Below are 21,216 nucleotides of genomic sequence, written 5' to 3' on the forward strand. Positions count from 1 at the left end.
TGCAGAACTGTGTTGCAGAAACTCTGGATTCAAGTTCTAACCACAATTTTACCCAACTTGCATTCCTATGAAATTGGAGTTTGGAAACACAGTAAAGATTAAGACACTGTCCCAGGTTTTATTCTAGGAATAATGTCGACAACAAATGACCCAACAACAAATCTAATTAAATCTCCTTTTGGCATCAGATCTAAACTTTAATCAGGCTTACAGCCTTCCATTTTGTTGTTCAGTCCACAGAATATGGCAGCATCTGGTAGAAACCATGATGGCGATGTCCGTCTTGATGTCCTTTCTCAAATGATGTAATGGTTTGTATCAGCCTTTGTGTAATGAAATCGTGATGCGCGTAGGACTACTTGACTCTCCTACACCCCTAGCCCCTGGGATACTCATGACAACATTAGATACGATTATGAATAACATCTCTTTGGCTTTATACAGAAGAACAGGTGGTCCAGATGTTTCCGAAGGTGGGCTATCAGCAGATCTAAAGAACCTTCTACTTCCTTTTGCTATTGTTCTCGACCTCATTTTTTAGTCTTTCTCTATTGATTTGGTTGCTTTTCAGCCAAAAGTGGACATCTTCAGGGATTTCAGGAGATTCCACCTGCAATTAAATCCCACAAATTAAACAGCGAAGGAGGCTGGAGGACCTAAACAGGAGGTGTGCAAAATTTGAGTCCGGGTGTCTCTCACTATTTGGGGGAAACGCCCGTGTTTTCCATAGAATTAACTGCTACTTTATGTTTGTTCTGGTGATAGCTTTTCTTTCTGTTTGCTGTACTGGTGGGTCATTTGCCATAGGGCCATTTGCTGTACATGGCATGAACTCAGAAGGAAGGGAGGAGATGCGTGTTTGCAAGGCCTGCATAACAAAGATGACGGAAAAGGGAGTGTGGACAGGTGGGGCCCCTTTCAATGTCAGGCACATCATACAAGACATATGATATACAAGACACTTTTCAACTTGCCAATGAACTGGGGGGGGGGCGGAGGGAAAGGGGAAACAGAATGCTGAGAATATGTGCGTGGACTTTGAGAGCCTGGCAACCATCAAGGTCACCACTCCTATCCTATCCTATCCTATCCTATCCTATCCTATCCTATCCTATCCTATCCTATCCTATCCTATTCCATTCCATTCCTTGCTACTCTACTCTACTCTACTCTACTCTACTCTACTCTACTCTACTCTACTCTACTCTACTCTACTCTACTCTACTCTACTCTATTCTACTCCATGGATATTGTTTGGAAGAACAGAAGCCAAGTAGAGGCATTTAAAAACAGTTTTTATCCTTTCCTTTCACTATAGAGAGGACATTGGGTTGGTAATCAACCACCAAGTTCTTAATATGGGTAATTCTCAACCCTTTGACTGCTCGCCAGTGGTGAAATCCAATTTTTTTTACTACTAGTTCTGTGGGTGTGGCTTGGTGGGCATGGCAGGGGAAGGATACTGCAAAATCTCCATTCCCACTCCACTCCAGGGGAAGGATACTGCAAAATCTCCATTCCCACCCCACTCCTGGGGGAAGAATATTGCAAAATCTCCATTCCCACCCCAGTCTGAGGCCAGCTAGAGGTGGCATTTTTTCTGGTTCTCCAAACTACTCAAAATTTCCACTACTGGTTCTCCAGAATCTGTCAGAACTTGCTGGATTTCACCCCTGCTGCTCACTTAGCAACCCAGTTCAAAGTTATGATGGACCCGAAAAAGGGGACTTCTGTCCCATATACAAATTTCTGATGGTAACCCCTTCCGGTGGTCATGTGATCTCACTTCAGGAGCTCAGCAATACAACCACGATTATGGCCATTTTCAGCATCCTATGGTTATACAACGGGTCCACTTAACAACTGTGGCATTTGCTTAATGACCATTGGAAAAAATGTTCGTAAAATCAGTTTGGTTACCAACCTTTTTTACAACTTATGAGCATAATGGGCAGGCTCCATTATGGTTGTAGCCTGAGGAGTCCCTGTACAACATTCTAAGATTTAAATACAGAATATGGTTTAAAACTACAAAAGGGGAGGAGGAGGGGGAGGAGAAGAAGAAGGAGGAGGAGGAGGAGGAGGAGGAGGAGGAGGAGGAGGAGGAGGAGAAGAAGAAGAGGAAGAAGAGAAAGAAGAAGAAGAAGAAGAAGAAGAAGAAGAAGAAGAAGAAGAAGAAGAAGAAGAAGAAGAAGAAGAAGAAGAAGAAGATCTATCATCTGTCCATTTGCTTCACTGTCTGTCTCTATTGATCTATCATCTATCCATCCATCTGTCTATCCATCTGCCTGCCTGTCTATCTGTCTGTCTGTCTATTTATCTATCATCTGTCAATCATCTACTGTATATATCTATCTATCCATCTGCATTGTCTGTCTCTATTGATTTTCCATCTATCTATCCATCTGCCTCTCTATTTACTCTATCATATGATATCATATCTATCTATCTATCTATCTATCTATCTATCTATCTATCTATCTATCTATCTATCTATCTATCATCTATCTCCTTCACTGTCTCTGTTGATCTATCATTTAGCCATGTCTATCCATCTGCCTATGTCTTTATCTCTCTCTCCTGCCTGCCTGTCTATCTATCTATCTATCTATCTATCTATCTATCTATCTATCTATCTACTGATCTACCTATCTACTATCTCTTCATCTATCATCTATCATTTATCACCTATCATCTCTCTCTCTCATCTATCTTTTATCTCTCATCTCTCGTCTATCAACCTGTCTTAATTCATTGCAAGACTCACAATGAAAAATTAAACAAAACTAAATTAAATTTATCAAGGCCAAAAGTCAACATAAAGCTTTTGCTTAAGATGAGTGAAGAAAATGTATTGTGCAAAGACTAAGTGATAAATAATTTTATACACAGGGAGTTTAGAATATTTTGCATAATGAGGTTTGAGAAATATACTTGTAGGTGGAGTGCCTTTTCCCAGGCACGATTCAGGGCAACAGAAAAATTTACACTGCAATCTACTGTCTTTATGTTCTTCATTTAAGGCGATAAAAACATTCTCAGGAGAATTCATACGGTACCGTACTATATGGGCAGAGGTGGGTTTTGTATAATTTTACCACCGGTTCGCCGTGCACCGAAAATGTGAGCAAATGTGAGTGTCGCACACTGAAAATGTGAGCTTTGCTCATGCACGCAGCTTGTATGCATGCACACAGCTTAGAAAATGTGGCTAAACAGAACGGCATAGCCACTAGTAGTGGCCACTACCAATTTGCCCGAACTGGTCTGAACCAGCTGAATGCCACCACGGTTAATGGGTTAGCTATTCTGTATACTATTAAATCTCTTGCTCTTGTAACCTTTAATTGGGCAAAATGATGCACTATAAAGCGACAATTTTTAAACCAAGGGACCTCAACCTTAATATGCAGAATGCATCCAAAATCTGGGCTATTTTGAAGGCATTTCTGAACGTATCCCAGTTTCCCCCCCCCCCAGTATATTAGTATATTAGAAGTGGTATAATTGAAGTTCTGTCTGTGTTGAAGGCATGAAGGATTGCGGTAAGGAAATATTTTTGCACTGATGACCCAATGAATCATGAAGTGGCCTTTTTAGAGATGGCATAAAAATGTCTAGATACAAAATCACAGTTTCCACAGAGAACCTCAGATCGTATCAGCTGGCTGTTTTATTTATTTATTGTTTTTTAAATCCTCAAAAGCTTTCCTAATATACAGCTGGAATCTGCTTTGAAGAATGGGAGAGAAAGTCTGACCCATGAGAAAAATCAAGAAATGGTTTATGTCCTACCACCAATAGCCTCCCACCGGCCGGTACGCTCCCACAGAGAGGGGCTCCTCCGGGTGCCGTCAGCCAAACAATGTCGACTGGCGGCCCCCAGGGGGAGAGCCTTCTCTGTGGGGGCACCTACGATCTGGAACGAGCTCCCCCCGGAGATACGGAGGATCCCGGATCTGCGCACTTTCCGCCGTGCTTTGAAGACACTCCTATTCCAGCAGGCCGGCCTGGCCTAAATCTTTCCCCTTTAAAATGTAAATTTTAATTTGTTTTTAAAATTATTGGGTGTTTTAAATTTGTCTCGGCCAAATTGTTTAATTCGGTTTTATTCTGTTTTTAAATTTTGTATGTATGTGTTTTATTCTGTGGCTGTTCACCGCCCTGAGTCCTTGGGGAGTAGGGCGGTATATAAATCCAATAAATGAAATGATGTCCTCATTTATGAAAGTGAATTTCAGTCAGGACAGCCTAAAAATCATATAGCCCTTAGGTTATATACAGCTGCATTGCGTGGCTGGCTCTTGTGATTAAGTCCTTGATTCTTCTTGCACATAATGACACAAAGATCAGGGAGAAGAGGACTTGGAAAATGAGATTCATAGCAGCAGCCCTCCTCGCTGAAGAATATCTTAGCTTCTCTCTCTCTTTCTCCCCTCTCTCTTCTCTCTCCTTTTTCCTCCGTCCTCTCCCTTCTTTCTCTCCTTTCTCCCCTCTCCCTCCCGTCTCTCCCCACTCTCTTCTCTCTCCTCTCTCTCCTTTCTCCTCCGTCCTCTCCCTCTCCTCTCTCCCTCCCTTCTCATTTCTCCTCTCTCCCCCTCTCTCTTCCCTCTCCCTTTTCTTTCCCTTCTCCCCTCTCTCTCCCCTCTCTCTCTCCCCTCTGTCCCCTCTCTTTTCTCTCCTCTCCCCTCTCTCCTCTCTCTCCCTTCTCCTCCGTCCTCTCCCTCTCTCTCCTCTCTCCCTCCCTGGTCATTTCTCCTCTCCCCATCTCTCCTTCCCCCTCTCTCCCCCTCTCTCTTCCCTCTCTCTTTTCTTTCCCTTCTCCTCTCTCTCTCCCCTCTGTCCCCTCTCTTTTCTCTCCTCTCCCCTCTCTTTTCTCTCCTTTTTCCTCCATCCTCTCCCTCTCTCTCCTCTCTCCCTCCCTTGTCATTTCTCCTCTCTCCCATCTCTTCCCCTCTCTCTTCCCTCTCCCTTTTCTTTCCCTTCTCCCCTCTCTTTCCCCCCTCTCTCTCCTCTCTGTCCCCTCTGTCCCCTCTCTCCTCTCTCTTTTCTCTCCTCTCTCTCTTCTCCTCTCTTCTCTCCCTCTTTCTTCTCCCTCCCTTCTCATTTCTCCTCTCTCCCCATCTCTCCCCCTCTCTATCCCCTCTGCCCCCTCTTCCCTTCTCTCCCTCTCTCCCCTCCTCTATCTTCTCTCTCCCCCTCTCTCCCCTTTATCTTTTAGGAAGGAGTTGAAAACTTCCTTCTGTTGGGAAACCAGTTTGGAAGACAGAAGCAGCATTTCTTTTAAACGTTAATGTTTCCCACATTTTGGATTTGACGCCAGTTTTCAGCACCTTGTTCTTAGCTGCCGAAAAGTTGCTTGAGCAAACAGCATGCAAATGCTGCTTGCTCAATACCTACCTGACTACAAATAAGATACTCCTTTCCTTACGTCTGAGCCTTGATGGCCTCTCTCCTAGGCAAGGATTCTGCATTTGTCTCCGCTTTCCCCTTCTTTCTGTGTCAGCTCAGCCTCCATCAAGTTGGATTTGAAAGCTGCTTTGTTGCAGCTGCCTATCTCAACCAGGGTTAGATCCCAACCAGTTCTGATCGTTCCTGTATCCTCCTCCTCCTCCTCCTCCAAGGCAGGAAGAGACATGACCTTAGGAGCAGGGTTTTCGAGGGGCCAAGAGATGCCTATCCGAGTTGGAGGAAGCAGAATAAGAGACCGGAAAGGGTCCTTGGTCTTTTAGCCCAAACCCCTTGCTCGAGCAGGAGACCTTATACCCGTAATGGCGAACCTATGGCACGCGTGCCAGAGCTGGCACACAGAGACCTCTCTGTGGGCGTGCATGCCCTCGCAGGCGGATCTTTTGGTTTCCGGCACCACTGACGCACGCATGCTTGGTTTTGGGGTTTCTGGACTTTGGGCTTCCGGCGCTCTGGCAAACATGCGCGCGCGCATGTTTCCGTTTGGGCACTCGGTGCCAAAAAGTTCCTCCATCACTGCCCTATACTCTTTCAGACAAATGGCTGCCTAATCTCTTCTTAAAGACCTCCAGTGTTGGAGCATTCAGAACTTCTGGTGGCAAGCTGTTCCACTGATCAATTGTTCTAACTATTAGGAAATTTCTCCTGTAGTTCTAAGTTAGATCCCTCCTTGAAGTGCTGGAATGTATTCACTATTTAGGAAGTGGAAGAAACTCCTGGCTCTTGACCAGTGGTGAAATCTAAAATTTGTTGCTACTGGTTCTGTGGCGTGGCTTGGTGTGTGTGTGTGTGTGGGGGGTAATGTGACAGGGTGGGTGTAGCCATTTATTATTATTTTTTTACTTTTAAAACCATTTTTTTCTACAACCTCTTCGGCGAAGAGGTTGTAAAAAAATGCTTTCAAAAGGCTCTCACGATCCCAGCTGAGTTGCCTGATCGGCAGAGACCTTTTTTCTTTTAAATGCCTCTGACGATCCAAGCTGAGTTGCCTGATCGGCAGAGACTTTTTTTCTTTTAAATGCCTCTGGCGATCCTAGCTGAGTTGCCTGATCGGCAGAGGCTTTTTTTCTTTTAAATGCCTCTGACGATCCAAGCTGAGTTGCCTGATCGGCAGAGGCTTTTTTTTTTTTAAATGCCTCTCACGATCCCAGCTGAGTTGCCTGATCGGCAGAGACCTTTTTTCTGTTAAATGCCTCTGACGATCCCAGCTGAGTTGCCTGATCGGCAGAGACTTTTTTTCTTTTAAATGCCTCTGACGATCCCAGCTGAGTTGCCTAATCGGCAGAGACTTTTTTTTCTTTTAAATGCCTCTGACGATCCCAGCTGAGTTGCCTGATCGGCAGAGACCTTTTTTCTTTTAAATGCCTCTGACGATCCCAGCTGAGTTGCCTGATCGGCAGAGACTTTTTTTCTTTTAAATGCCTCTGACGATCCCAGCTGAGTTGCCTAATCGGCAGAGACTTTTTTTTCTTTTAAATGCCTCTGACGATCCCAGCTGAGTTGCCTGATCGGCAGAGACCTTTTTTCTTTTAAATGCCTCTGACGATCCCAGCTGAGTTGCCTGATCGGCAGAGACTTTTTTTCTTTTAAATGCCTCTGACGATCCCAGCTGAGTTGCCTAATCGGCAGAGACTTTTTTTTCTTTTAAATGCCTCTGACGATCCCAGCTGAGTTGCCTGATCGGCAGAGACTTTTTTTTCTTTTAAATGCCTCTGACGATCCAAGCTGAGTTGCCTGATCAGCAGAGGCATTTAAAAGAAAAAAAGATTTTTTTTTCTTTTAAAAGCCTTTGATGATCCCAGCTGAGCCACACAATCATCAGAGGCTTTTTTTTTTAACTTTTAAAAGCATTTTTTCAGCCAAAGAGGTTGTAGAAAAAATGCTTTTAAAAGTAAAAAAAAAAAAAAAGCCTCTGATGATCGCGCAGCTCAGCTGGGCATGGAGGGGAAGGGGGCGGGGATTTTTGCTACCGGTTCTCCGAACCACCCGCCTCCATCCCGACCGGATTGGGCGATCCGGTCTGAACCGGGAGCATTTCACCCCTGCTCTTGACCCTGGTCAAATTCTGTACAGGTGGATGGCCTGTATGATGGAAGTGTGCCCTGAGGTCAACAATCACACCCTTTGCGATAAGTTTGGAAGCCTTACCTGCCTCCCGTACAGAATCTGGAGGACTTCGCTTGGAGACATGCCGCTCACGTGATGCCGGACCAGCACAACGGCACAGACAAACCCATCTTTGCAACTGATAAATTGTTGCTCCAGGTAAAACGCGTGGTCATCCCAGCCTAACAAGCGTGTCCGGATGGCAAAGTGTTCCCACAGTTTCAAAGACCGTCGGAAACGCCAAGAGGAAGCCGTCATCATGGTGTTGGATTTACGGTTCCAGACGGTTTGCATGAGACCACAGTGGAACATGTACGCATAACGGCCGAAATCAGCCTCCCGGGCGTAGCGCGCATTATTCATATGTCCCAGCGAGTCCAGATCAGCAGGCACGACCCAGCTGTACCTTACGTCTTCATCCAACGCTTTTGTTTGGGGGTCTGCATACCTCCAACGAAAGTACAGGAGGAGGGCCCAAATTAGATACCAAGCATCCAGGAAGGCGAAGAAGATGGCGGCAACAAAAGCTGAAAGTGAGAATATTATCAGCACCGGCACCAACATATTGAAATATCAGTGATCTGCCTGGAATATAGAGAGATGTAGTTCGAATCTTGAGTTGGAGTTGCAAGCTGAAGGTTCGCGAAGGAGAGAAGTTCCACAGACAGATATTTCTCTCTGCTTCTTCTTCTTCTTCTTCTTCTCCAACTTGGTCTTGTCCTTCTTCTGCCTTGAAGTGACCGCTCTATGCTTCTTCCGGGAGCTTTTTGACTCTTTAGTGGACCTCATGTAGAACTCCGCCTTCAGCTTCAACGCTTCTTTGATGAAGCAAGAGGTTGGCTTAAGCCAACGAAGGATTGTAACATCTAATTACAACTGATAATTAATGGGTGGCAGAGAAGGCTACAAGGAATCTTCTGCTTACCTCATAGAATCCCAGGGCTGGAAGGGAGGTCTTCTCGTCCAACTCTCTGCTCAGGGTAGCAGATCTTGTAACATCCCGGTCAAATGGTTGTCCACTCTAGTTTTGAAAACTATTTTTGACAGGATAGTGGGGAACGGAAGGATCCTGTCACCATCCAGTCGGAGCTGAAGAAGCTTCTTGGATGAGAAGTGAAACGTCTTCAAAAGGGAAAAAGAATCCCCCAAGAAAATCCAGTTGCCTCCTGAAAAAAGCACCTTTGGGACAGCCATGAACCGGATGACTAAGAATCTCTACAGTCTTTCAATGATGAAGCATCCACAATTCCAGGAGACAAGCTATTCTATGGAGTAATTGTTCTCACCGTCTGGAAATTTCTCCTTACTTCTAGATTGGATCTCTTCCACCTATTAATTTTGGTCCTGCCCTCTGCCATTTTGGAGAAGAAGTCAGTCCCCTCTTCTCTCTGACGGCCCCTCAAGTAACTGGAAGACAGTTACATGTCCTCTCTAAGCAATGGTGAAATCCAATTTTTTTTTTTTACTATCGGTTCTGTGGGCGTGGTGTGGCTTGGTGGGCGTGGCAGCGGGAGGATACTGCAAAATCTGAATTCCCTCCCCACTCCTGGAGGAAGGATTTTGCAAAATCTCCATTCCCACCCCATTCTGGGGCCAGCCAGAGGTGGTATTTGCCAGTTCTCCGAACTACTCAAAATTTCCGCTACCGGTTCTCCGAACTGCTCAAAATTTCTGCTACCGGTTCTCCAGAACCTGTCAGAACCTGCTGGATTTCAGAATCCTTGCCTCTAAGCCATCTCTACAATAGAGCAGGCATAGCTAGCTCCCTCAACCGTTCATCATATGATTTAGCTGCCTTTATGCAAACTTGGCTCAACATTTAGTCTTGAACACTCCTTTCCGGAGAGGATTCAAAAACTAGAAGAAAGTGTAGGAAGTTAGCACCCACCCCTCTCCTCAAAGAATGAAATATTCCAGGAAATATTAAAAAAAGGCAGAATATTATACCTCCCTGGATGAGAAATGGAGAAACATGTTTTTTAGGTGGGAAGGAGACTCACTCTTAATAACCCCTGCATCCTCAATAGCCCACACTAGATGTCAACACTTAAGAGATAAAGAGATAGCTAGGTCTATTCATAAGCAAATGCCCTCACCCATGATCCAACAAAGGTAGGATTAGCCCTCTACCTATTTAGCAACAGAACTCACCACCTGGCAGCTGGGGAGATTGCATCACCCAGCAAGGCTCAACCAAGCCTGGGACTCAAAAGACAATCTACAAAGTTACCCCTGCATCAGAGGTGGGTTTCAGCAGGTTCTGACCAGTTCTTGCGAACCGGTAGCGGAAATTTTGAGTAGTTCTGAGAACCGATAGTAAAAATTCCGACTGGCTCTGCCCCCATCTATTCTCTGCCTCCCAAGTCCCAGCTGATCGGGAGGAAATGGGGATTTTGCAGTATCCTTCCCCCAGAGTGGGGTGGGAATGGAGATGATAAAGTATCCTTCCTGTGCCAAGCCCTCAAGCCACGCCCACCAAGCCATCCCAAGCCCACCAAGCCACACCCACAGAACTGGTAGTAAAAAATTTTTACTACCAGTTCTGTGGGTATTACTTAGTGGGTGTGGCATGGCTTGGTGGGCATGGCTTGGTGGGCCTGTCATGGGAAGGATACTGCAAAATCTCCATTCCCTCCCAACTCCAGGGGAAGGATACTGTAAAATCTCCGTTCCCTCCCCACTCCAGGGGAAGGATGCTGTAAAATCTCCATTCCCTCCCCAATCCAGGGGAGGGTTACTGCAAAATCTCCATTCCCTCCCTACTCCAGGGGAAGGATACTGCAAAATCTCCATTCCCTCCCCACTCCAGGGGAAGGATGCTGTAAAATCTCCATTCCCTCCCCAATCCAGGGGAAGGATGCTGCAAAATCTCCATTCCCTCCCTACTCCAGGGGAAGGTTACTGCAAAATCCCCATTCCCTCCCAACTCCAGGGGAAGGATACTGTAAAATCCCCATTCTCTCCCAACTCCAGGGGAAGGATACTGCAAAATCTCCATTCCCTCCCTACTCCAGGGAAAGGTTACTGCAAAATCCCCATTCCCTCCCAACTCCAGGGGAAGGATACTGTAAAATCTCCATTCCCTCCCCACTCCAGGGGAAGGATACTGTAAAATCCCCATTCTCTCCCAACTCCAGGGGAAGGATACTGTAAAATCTCCATTCCCTCCCCAATCCAGGGGAAGGTTACTGCAAAATCTCCATTCCCTCCCTACTCCAGGGGAAGGTTACTGCAAAATCCCTATTCCCTCCCTACTCCAGGGGAAGGATACTGCAAAATCTCCATTCCCTCCCTACTCCAGGGGAAGGTTACTGCAAAATCCCCATTCTCTCTCAACTCCAGGGAAAGGTTACTGCAAAATCCCCATTCCCTCCCAACTCCAGGGGAAGGATACTGTAAAATCCCCATTCTCTCCCTACTCCAGGTGAAGGTTACTGCAAAATCCCAATTCCCTCCCTACTCCAGGGGAAGGATACTGTAAAATCCCCATTCCCTCCCAACTCCAGGGGAAGGATACTGTAAAATCTCCATTCCCTCCCCACTCCAGGGGAAGGATACTGTAAAATCTCCATTCCCTCCCCAATCCAGGGGAAGGATACTGTAAAATCTCCATTCCCTCCCTACTCCAGGGAAAGGTTACTGCAAAATCCTCATTCCCTCCCAACTCCAGGGGAAGGATACTGTAAAATCTCCATTCCCTCCCCACTCGAGGGGAAGGTTACTGCAAAATCTCCATTCCCTCCCCACTCCAGGGGAAGGTTACTGCAAAATCTCCATTCCCTCCCCACTCCAGGGGAAGGATACTGTAAAATCCCCATTCTCTCCCAACTCCAGGGGAAGGATACTGTAAAATCCCCATTCCCTCCCAACTCCAGGGGAAGGATACTGTAAAATCTCCATTCCCTCCCCAATCCAGGGGAAGGATACTGTAAAATCTCCATTTCCTCCCGATCAGCTGGGACTCGGGAGGCAGAGAATAGATGGGGGCGGGGCCAGCCAGAATTTTTCCTACCGGTTCTCCGAACTACTCAAAATTTCCGCTACCGGTTCTGCAGAACTGGTCAGAACCTGCTGAAACCCACCTCTGGTGCAGTTAGAATAAAGGAATTAGAAACTCCTCCCAACAGTCCGATGTGGATTCAGCCAATCCAAAGGTGTGAAGATGTTATTGTACCGGCCGCTTTGGGAAAGCGATAAGGGAACCTTCTCAGGGCCATCCTTCCGCTGCCTCTCCAGCGATGGAATCCACATGGCCCTCCCTCCCCTTACATTCCCCAAGAGGTGAGAAAATGCCAGGCGGCTTAGGCGCCAGTCTAAAAGGTATAAACCAGTAATTTTCAGGATACAGGATATATTGGGGAGAGAAAGTCATAAAGTATAAATGCAATAGTAAATGCAAGGGTCCCACTCTTCCCCCTTGAGAAATGGCAGATTCACGGATCTGACAGCCTCCAGAAGTTGGGAATGCTCCTGTAGGAAGTTAGCACCCACCCCTTTCCTGGAAGAGTGAAATATTTTAGGAAATATGAAAAAGGCAGAATATTACATTTCCCTGGATGAGAAATGGAGAAGCATATTTTACAGACAAAGCAGCTCCCACCTTCCTGCCCCCCACCCTTTGTCAATGGGCCATTAAGGCCTGGGCCAGTCTATTCTACATAACAAAGATCTGCCTCCTTCAGGCAGAGCCATAGTAGGAATTGCCAAAGATCCAACAAAGATAGGAGTAGCCCTCTACACAATAGCAGCAGAAACTCACCACATGTGACCTGGGAAGCACATGTGACCATCAGCCAGCAAGGCTAGCTAAGACCCCCACCCCCTGGGAGTCTGACAACCAATCAGAGTACTCTTTCGGGGCCCCAGGAAGTTCAAATCCAGAGAGAGCATAAAACTCAAAAAAAACTTGCTGTATCTGCCCTTTTCTGTCCAGGAACTCAAGCCATGTGAAACTGTCCACCATTAAACCATCTTTCCAAGCAGTCTCCATGTCTCCAGTGTCTTTTTCCCCACTTGGAGCAGAACCTAGAAGGATGTTTCTTCCAACAATCCAACACTGGAAGTTTTTAAGAAGAGGTTGGATAACCATTGGACTGTAGGGTTGCCTGCCTAAGTTGGGGGTTGGACTAGAAGATCTCCAAGATCCTGCCCTGCCCCGCCCTGCCCCGCCCCATCCCATCCCATCCCATCCCATCCCATCCCATCCCATCCCATCCCATCCCATCTAATCTATCTGCAACCAAACAGTCAAACTCAGAAAACACCAAGGATCCCTCATTATTCATTCTCCCTCCCTCCCTCCCTCCTCTGTGAGTACTAATTACATTAAGCTTCCGTGTGGCTTAAGGTGACTTTCATTAAGCCTCACCCAAAGAGAAGCTGGGAAGATTGCCAACATACTCAAAATAAACCACAAGAAGCTTTCGCAGGGCAGCTGAACTCCGATGACTTCCTTTGCACAGCTTTAACAGAATAAAGGAAAGGACCTTGGAGGTCTTCTAGTCCAGCCCCTTGCCCAAGCAGTTGATCCTATACCATTTCAGACTGATGGTTATCCAATCTCTTCTTTAACAATCCTCCAGTGATGAAGCACCTACAACTTCTGGTGGCAAGCTGTTCCACTGATTAATTGTCCTCACTGTTAGGAAGTTTCTCCTTAGTTCCAGGTTGCTTCTCTCCTTGATTAGTTTCCACCCATTGTTTCTTGTCCTGCCTTCTGGTGCTTTGGAAAATAAATCGACCCCCTCCTCTTCTTTGTGGAAGCCCCTCAAAATATTGAAAGACTATGATCATGTCACCCCTAATTCCCTCTCAATTTCAAAATGGATTTCCTTCTTAAAGCTCACAGTTTAATCCGTTCAATCTGTAGGGACGTTAAAAAGCATCAAAGTGACATTCCTCAATGGTGTCACTGGAAATTTGGCCCCCTCCCCCCCGTTACAGGTAGTTCTTGACTTATGACCACAGGTGAGCCCAAATTTATGTGGCTAAGCAAGACATTTAAGTGAATTTTGCCGCATTTTATGATCTTCCTTCCCATCGTTGTTAAATGAATCACTGCAGCTTTTAGTAACACGGTTGTTAAGTGAATCTGGCTTCCCAATGGACTTCGTTTGTCAGAAGGTCACAAATGATGGTGACATAATAATAATAATAATAATAATAATAATAATAATAATAATAATAATAATAATAATAATAAGCTTTATTTTGGCAGCTCAAGAACAAGCCCTAGCCACAAACTGTATGAAGGCAAAAATTCAACATGTTACCACCAACAGCAAATGCCGCCTCTGCAATGAGAAAGATGAGACAGTCGACCACCTGATCAGTGGGTGCAGCAAAATTTCACAAACTGACTACCTACAACGCCATGACCGTGTTGCTAAAATCATTCACTGGAAATTGTGCCAGAAGTTTGGATTTGAGTACAGCAAAAACCACTGGGAACATCAGGTTGAGAAAGTTTTAGAGAATGAGAAACTCAAGATCTTGTGGGACTTTAGGATTCAGACTGACAGGCACTTGGTCCACAACACACCTGACAGAACAATAGTTGAAAAGAAAAAAGTATGGTTCATTGACATTGCAATACCTGGTGATGCACGGATTGAAGATAAGCAGCAAGAAAAAATCACAAAGTACCGGGACCTGCAAATTGAAGTTGAGCGACTGTGGAAAAAGAAATCGTGTGTTGTCCCGATTGTAATTGGAGCCCTCGGAGCAATACCCAAAGGGCTACCCCGCTATTTAGAAATTCTAAATTTGCCGGACTTGAACATTTTGACTCTACAAAAAACCACCTTACTCGGAACAGCTTACATCCTCCGACGATACCTTAACAGTTCCTAGGTCCTTGGTTAGGACTCGAGCTGCTGAGCTATTAACCAGCCTCAAAGGCTGTGAATCTCACTAAAGATTAAATAATAATAATAATAATAATAATAATAATAATAATAATAATAATAATAATAATAATAATAATAATTTTATTTATATACCACCCTTCTCCTGAAGGACTCGGGGCGGTGTACAGCCAAGATTAAAAACATAAATATACAATATCATAGTTAAAATTAATTAAAATCATTAAATAGTTTTGGCCAAATTTTAAAACCCAATATTAAAACCCAATTTAAAATCATTCAGTTAGACAGCCCAGGACACATTCAGTTAGACATGACCCCAGGACATTGCAACCGTCATGAACAGGAGACAGTTGCCAAACGTTTTTCCTTGGTTGTATAAATAGAGGCGTAGAATCAAAATCACATGACGTATTAGTACCACTTTATAAAGCCTTTAGTAAGGCCACACCTGGAATACTACATCCAGTTTTGGTCACCACATTATAAAAAAAGATGTTGAGATTTGTTGAGAAAAAGCGCAGAGAAGAGCAAGTAGGATGATTAAGGGCCTGGAGATAAAATCATATGAAGAACGGTTGCAGAATTTGGGTATGGATAGTCTAGAGAAAAGAAGGACTAGTGGGGCGGGGCGAGGGGGCGGGTATGATCGCAGTCTTCCAGTATTCAAGGGGCTGCCACAAAGAAGAGGGAGTCAATTTATTTTCCAAAGCACCAGAAGGCAAGACAAGAAACAATGGATGGAAACTAATTAGAATTAGAATTCTTTACTGGCCAAGTGTGATTGGACACCCAAGGAATTTGTCTTTGGTGCATACGCTCTCAGTGTACATAGAAAGAAAAGATACATCCGTCAAGAATCATAAGGTGCAACACTTAATGATAGTCATAGGGAACAAATAAGCAATCAAATCATACTAGGAAACAATTAGATAGATGGATGGATGGATGGATGGATAGATGGATAGATAGATAGATAGATAGATAGATAGATAGATAGATAGATAGATAGATAGATAGATAGATAGATAGATAGAATTCTTTACTGGCCAAGTGTGATTGGACACCCAAGGAATTTGTCTTTGGTGCATACGCTCTCAGTGTACATAGAAAGAAAAGATACATCCGTCAAGAATCATAAGGTACAACACTTAATGATAGTCATAGGGAACAAATAAGCAATCAAATCATACTAGGAAACAATTAGATAGATGGATGGATGGATGGATAGATGGATAGATGGATAGATAGATAGATAGATAGATAGATAGATAGATAGATAGATAGATAGATAGATAGAAAGATAGAATTCTTTATTGGCCAAATGTGATTGGACACACAAGGAATTTGTCTTTGGTGCATACGCTCTCAGTGTACATAAAAGAAAAGATACATCCGTCAAGAGTCATAAGGTACAACACTTAATGATAGTCATAGGGTACAAATAAGCAATCAAATCATACTAGGAAACAATTAGATAGATTGATGGATGGATGGATAGATGGATAGATAGATAGATAGATAGATAGATAGATAGATAGATAGATAGATAGAAAGATAGAATTCTTTATTGGCCAAATGTGATTGGACACACAAGGAATTTGTCTTTGGTGCATACGCTCTCAGTGTACATAAAAGAAAAGATACATCCGTCAAGAGTCATAAGGTACAACACTTAATGATAGTCATAGGGTACAAATAAGCAATCAAATCATACTAGGAAACAATTAGATAGATAGATGGATGGATGGATGGATAGATGGATAGATAGATAGATAGATAGATAGATAGATAGATAGATAGATAGATAGATAGATAGAAAGATAGAATTCTTTATTGGCCAAGTGTGATTGGACACCCAAGGAATTTGTCTTTGGTGCATACGCTCTCAGTGTACATAGAAAGAAAAGATACATCCGTCAAGACTCATAAGGTACAACACTTAATGATAGTCATAGGGAACAAATAAGCAATCAGGAAACAATCAATATAATTGTAAGGATACAGCAACAAGGTTACAGTCATACAGTCATAAATGAGAGGAGATGGGTGGTGGGAACGATGAGAAGATTAATAGTAGTGCAGACTTAGTGAATAGTTTGACAGTGTTGAGGGAATTATTTGTTTAGCAGAGTGATGGCGATCGGGAAAAACTTGTCCTTGTGTCTAGTTGTTCTGGTGTGCAGTGCTCTATAGCGTCGTTTTGAGGGTAGGAGTTGAAACAATTGATGTCCAGGATGCGAGGGAATCTGTAAATATTTTCACAGCCCTCTTTTTGACTCTTGCAGTATACAGGTCCTCAATGGAAGGCAGGTTGGTAGCCATTGTTTTTTCTGACGTTCTAATTATCCTCTGAAGTCTGTGTCTCTCTTGTTGGGTTGCAGAGCCAAACCAGACACTTATGGAAGTGCAGATGACAGACTCAATAATTCTTCTGTAGAACTGGATCAGCAGCTCTTTGGGCAGTTTGAGCTTTCTGAGTTGGCGCAGGAAGAACATTCTTTGCTGTGCTTTTTTGATGACTTTTTAATGTTAGGTGTCCATTTTAGGCCTTGAGATACGATAGAACCTAGAAATTTGAATCAAGGAGAGAAGCAACCTGGAACTGAGGAGAAACTTCCTAACAGTGAGAATAATTAACCAGTGGAACAGCTTGCCACCAGAAGTTGTGGGTGCTCCATCACTGGAGTTTTTAAAGAAGAGACTGGACAGTCACCTGTCTCAGATAGTGAAGATTTAGAATACTTTTATTGTCACTTTGAATGTACACTAACCGGCATACATTAAAATGCAATTTTGTTGCATATAGCTCTCACCATCAGGGTCTCTTGCTTGAGCAGGGGGCTAGACTAGAAGACCTCCAAGGTCCCTTCCAGCTCTATTCTGATTGATTGATTGATTGATTGAGGAATACCTGTATCTCTACACCTGGAGAAGAAGAGCCGGAGATCATGCAATTGACTTCTCCATGTAGGAAGCTGGATAAGGAATCTGGAGTAACAAAGCAGGGTGTGCAGAGTAGGGATGGGTTGTAAATTTTTTTTACTACCGGTTCTGTGGGCGTGGCTTATTTTGTGGGCGTGGCTTGGTGGGGGGTAATGTGACCGGGAGTGGGCGTGGGCAACTTTTTTTTTTTTTTAACTTTTAAACGCATTTTTTCTACAACCTTAAGAGGTTGCAGAAAACACTTTGAAAAGCCTCTGCTGATCAGGCAACTCAGCTGGGATCGTCAGAGGCTTTTCAAAGCATTTTTTTTAACCACCTCTTTGGCTGAAGAGGTTGAAGAAAACAATGCTATGAAAAGCCTCGGCCGATCAGGCAACTCAGCTGAGATTGTCAGAGGCTTTTCAAAGCATTTTTTTTTTCAACCTTTTCGGCTGAAGAGGTTGTAGAAAAAATGCTTTGAAAAGCCTCTGACGATCCCAGCTGAGTTGCCTGATCGTCAGAGGCTTTAAAAGCATTTTTTAACAACCTCTTCAGCCAAAGAGGTTGCAGAAAACAATGCTTTGAAAAAGCCTCTGCCGATCAGGCAACTCAGCTGAGATCATCAGAGGCTTTTCAAAGCATTTTTTTTAACCACCTCTTAGCCAAAGAGGTTGTAGAAAAAATGCTTTGACGTTCCCAGCTGAGCCGCAGGATCATCAGAGGCTTTTTTTTTTTTTACTTTTAAAAGAATTTTTTCAGCCGAAGAGGTTGTAGAAAAAAATGCTTTTAAAAAGTAAAAAAGAAAAAAGAAAAGCTTCTGATGAGGTGGGCGGGGTAAGCGAGCGGCAACCTGTTCGGGGGCATGGCCAGCCAATGTTATTACCGGTTCTCGGAACTAGTACAAATTTTTACTATCGGTTCTTGCGAAACCGGTGCGAACCGGGAGCAACCCACCACTGGTGCAGGGGTCTTTAAAGCAGAAACCATGCATGTCTAATCAAAGATTGGGTGAAAGAGGTGCCAGAAGGTTAGGGCAATTTGGATTTGGATTAGGATCTTGACAGACTTGAACTACCTAACAAAACAAAATTCAATAATGAGAAAAGCAAGGTTCTACATTTAGGCAAGAAAAATCAAAGGCACAGGTGTAGGATAGGTGGTACCTGCCTCCTTAGTAATAACTGTGAGGGGGATCTTGGAGTCCTAGTGGACAATCACTTAAATAGGAGCCAGCAGTGTGCTGCAGATATATATATATATAAAAAAAGCCAATACAATCCTAGGCTGCATAAACAGAAGGATAAAATCAAGATCACTTGAAGTGTTTTAAGTGATTTTAAGTGTTTTACCATTTTATAATGCCTTGGTAAGGCCACACCCGGAATACTGCATCTAGTTTTGGACACCACGATGAAAAAAATTTGTTGAGACTGTAGGAAGCTATCATCTACCCCTCTCCTAGAAAAATGAGATATTTTAGGAAATAATAAAAAGGCAGAATATTTCCCTTAAAAGGGAGGCAGAAACTCAGCCCCCCACCCTTTGTCAATGGGCCATTAAGGCCTGGGCCAGTCTATTCTACATAACAAAAGATCTACCTCCTTCAAGCAGAGCCATAGTAGGAATTACCCAAAGCCCTTTCATTACATCATCACCCAGCAAGGCTCAACCAAGCCTGGGACATAGACAACCTATAAAGTTACCCCTGCATGGCCCCGTGGGAGTCTGACAACCAATCAGAATACAAGCACAAATTCAAAAACCCAGAGAGGGTATAAAAAACGCAGGCACTCTCAGCATTCCTGCCCTTTTCTGCCCAGGATCTCAAGCCATGTGATCCTGTTCATCGATAAACCTTCTTTCCAAGCAACTTCCATGAATCCGGTGTCTTTTTCCCCACTTGGAACTGAACCCAGGAGGATATTCCTTCCAACAAGACTCTAGAAAGAGTACTGAGAAGAGCAACTAAAACGATTAATGGCTGGAAACTAAAACAGATGAAGAACGGTTGCAGGATTAGGTTTGGCTAGTCTAGAGAAAAGAAAGACCAGGGGAGACATGATAGCAGTCTTCTAGTATTTGAGGGGCTGCCACAGAGAGGAGGGGGTCAACCAGAGGTGGGTGTCAGCAGGTTCTGATCAGGGAGGATTTTTCATCAGGTTCGCCTGATTCGCCAGTTTGCGTCCCTTTCTGGATTGGGACTCGTTACGCACGGTCACTCATGCCCTCGTCACTTCCTGCCTGGACTACTGCAACGCTCTCTACATGGGGCTCCCCTTGAGGAGCACCTGGAGGCTGCAACTGGTGCAGAGTATGCCGGCGTGGGTGGTTATGGGAGCGACATGGCGTTCCCATGTAACACCTTTCCTGCGCGAGCTGCACTGGCTCCCGGTGGTCTTCCGTGTGCACTTCAAGGTCTTGGTTACCACCTTTAGAGCACTCCATGGCTTAGGACCTGGTTATCTACCAGACCGCCTGCTGCCACCAGTAGCCTCCCACTGGCCAGTACGCTCTCATAGAGAGGGGGCTCCTCCGGGTGCCGTAGGCCAAACAATATCGACTGGCGGCCCCCAGGGGGAGAGCCTTCTCTGTGGGGGGCACCTACGATCTGGAATGAGCTCCCTCCGGAGATACGGAGGATTCCGGATCTGCGCACCTTCCACCGCACTCTTAAAACCTTTTTATTCCATCAGGTTGGCCTGGCTTAATTTTTTCCCTTTTAAAATACAAATTTTAATTGGTTTTAATTTATTGGGGTGTTTTTAAATCTGTCTTCAGCCAAATTATTTAATTTGGTGGGGTGGGAATGGAGATTATACAATATTCTTCCCCTGCTAAACCCACCAAGCCACACCCACCAAGCCACGCCCACAGAACCGGTAGTAAAAAATTTGAAAACCCACCACTGGGGTCAACCTATTTTCCAAGGCACCTGAAAGCCAGACAAGGAATAATCATGGAAACTGATCAAGGAGAGATTCAACCTGGAAATAAGGAGAAATTTTCTGACAGTGAGAACAATCAACCAGTGGAACAGAAGTTGCCTTCAGAAGTTGTGGGAGCTTCATCACTGGAGGCTTTCGAGAAGAGACTAGGACTGCCATCTGTCAGAAATGGTGTAGGGTCTCCTGCTTGAGTGGAGGTTGGACTAGATGACCTATAAGGTCCCTTCCAACTTTATTAATCTGTTAAAAAAAGGTCAATTCATTTTCCAAAGCATCAGAAGGCAAGACAAGAAACTCTGGATGGAAACTGATCCAGGAGAGAAGTAACCTGGAATTAAGGAGAAATTTTCTAACAGTGAGGACAATTAACCAATGGAACAGCTGGCCACCAGAAATTGTGGGTGCTTCATCATCGGAGTCCCAAAGGAGCTTTTTTTTTCAAGAGGCAACTAGACTTTCTGGTTTTTCTTTGAAGACGTTTCACTTCTCACCCAAGAAGCTTCTTCAGCATTGTGGCGCTCTCCTCTCTGGATGAGAAATGAAATGTCTTCTTCAAAGAAAAACCAGAGAGTCCACTTGCCTCTTGAAAAAACCCGATTGGCAGAAAAGCAACTTATTCCCATTAGATCTGCCAGAAATGAAGGTATATTTTTTCCCCCCCCATCATTGGATCTGGATCTGGAAAGATAAAAACAGCAGCAGGAAATGTTTTCGCAGCCCTGTTAAACTATGTTTAGCGTTTTGAGTCTGAAGGGAAGAATTCCAGAGGATGGAATAAAGAACGCACAACAAAAAAATGGTTTATATGGCAGACCTTTTTAATGTTTTAACTTGAAATGTTCTGAACCATAACTTTCTAACTGACATTTTGTGATGTCGTAAGTCGCCCAGATTGGCTTGATAGT

General features: G+C 44.3%; 1 protein-coding gene across 1 annotated transcript; it reads right to left on the minus strand.

Moving 5' to 3' along the window:
• Window positions 1–502: 502 nt before the first annotated feature.
• On the minus strand, window positions 503–8,139 carry LOC139315570 (protein THEM6-like). The gene is made up of 2 exons (XM_070941961.1): window positions 7,618–8,139; window positions 503–610 (listed from the first exon to the last, which is right to left on the minus strand). The coding sequence occupies exons 1-2, from the start codon at window positions 8,137–8,139 to the stop codon at window positions 503–505; spliced, it is 630 nt and encodes a 209-aa protein (XP_070798062.1).
• Window positions 8,140–21,216: the final 13,077 nt, after the last annotated feature.

This window comes from Pituophis catenifer, unplaced genomic scaffold (genome assembly GCF_029215685.1).
Source record: "Pituophis catenifer annectens isolate HBS135680 unplaced genomic scaffold, rPitCat1.0.hap2 SCAF_3, whole genome shotgun sequence".
Taxonomy (NCBI): Eukaryota; Metazoa; Chordata; class Lepidosauria; order Squamata; family Colubridae; genus Pituophis; species Pituophis catenifer.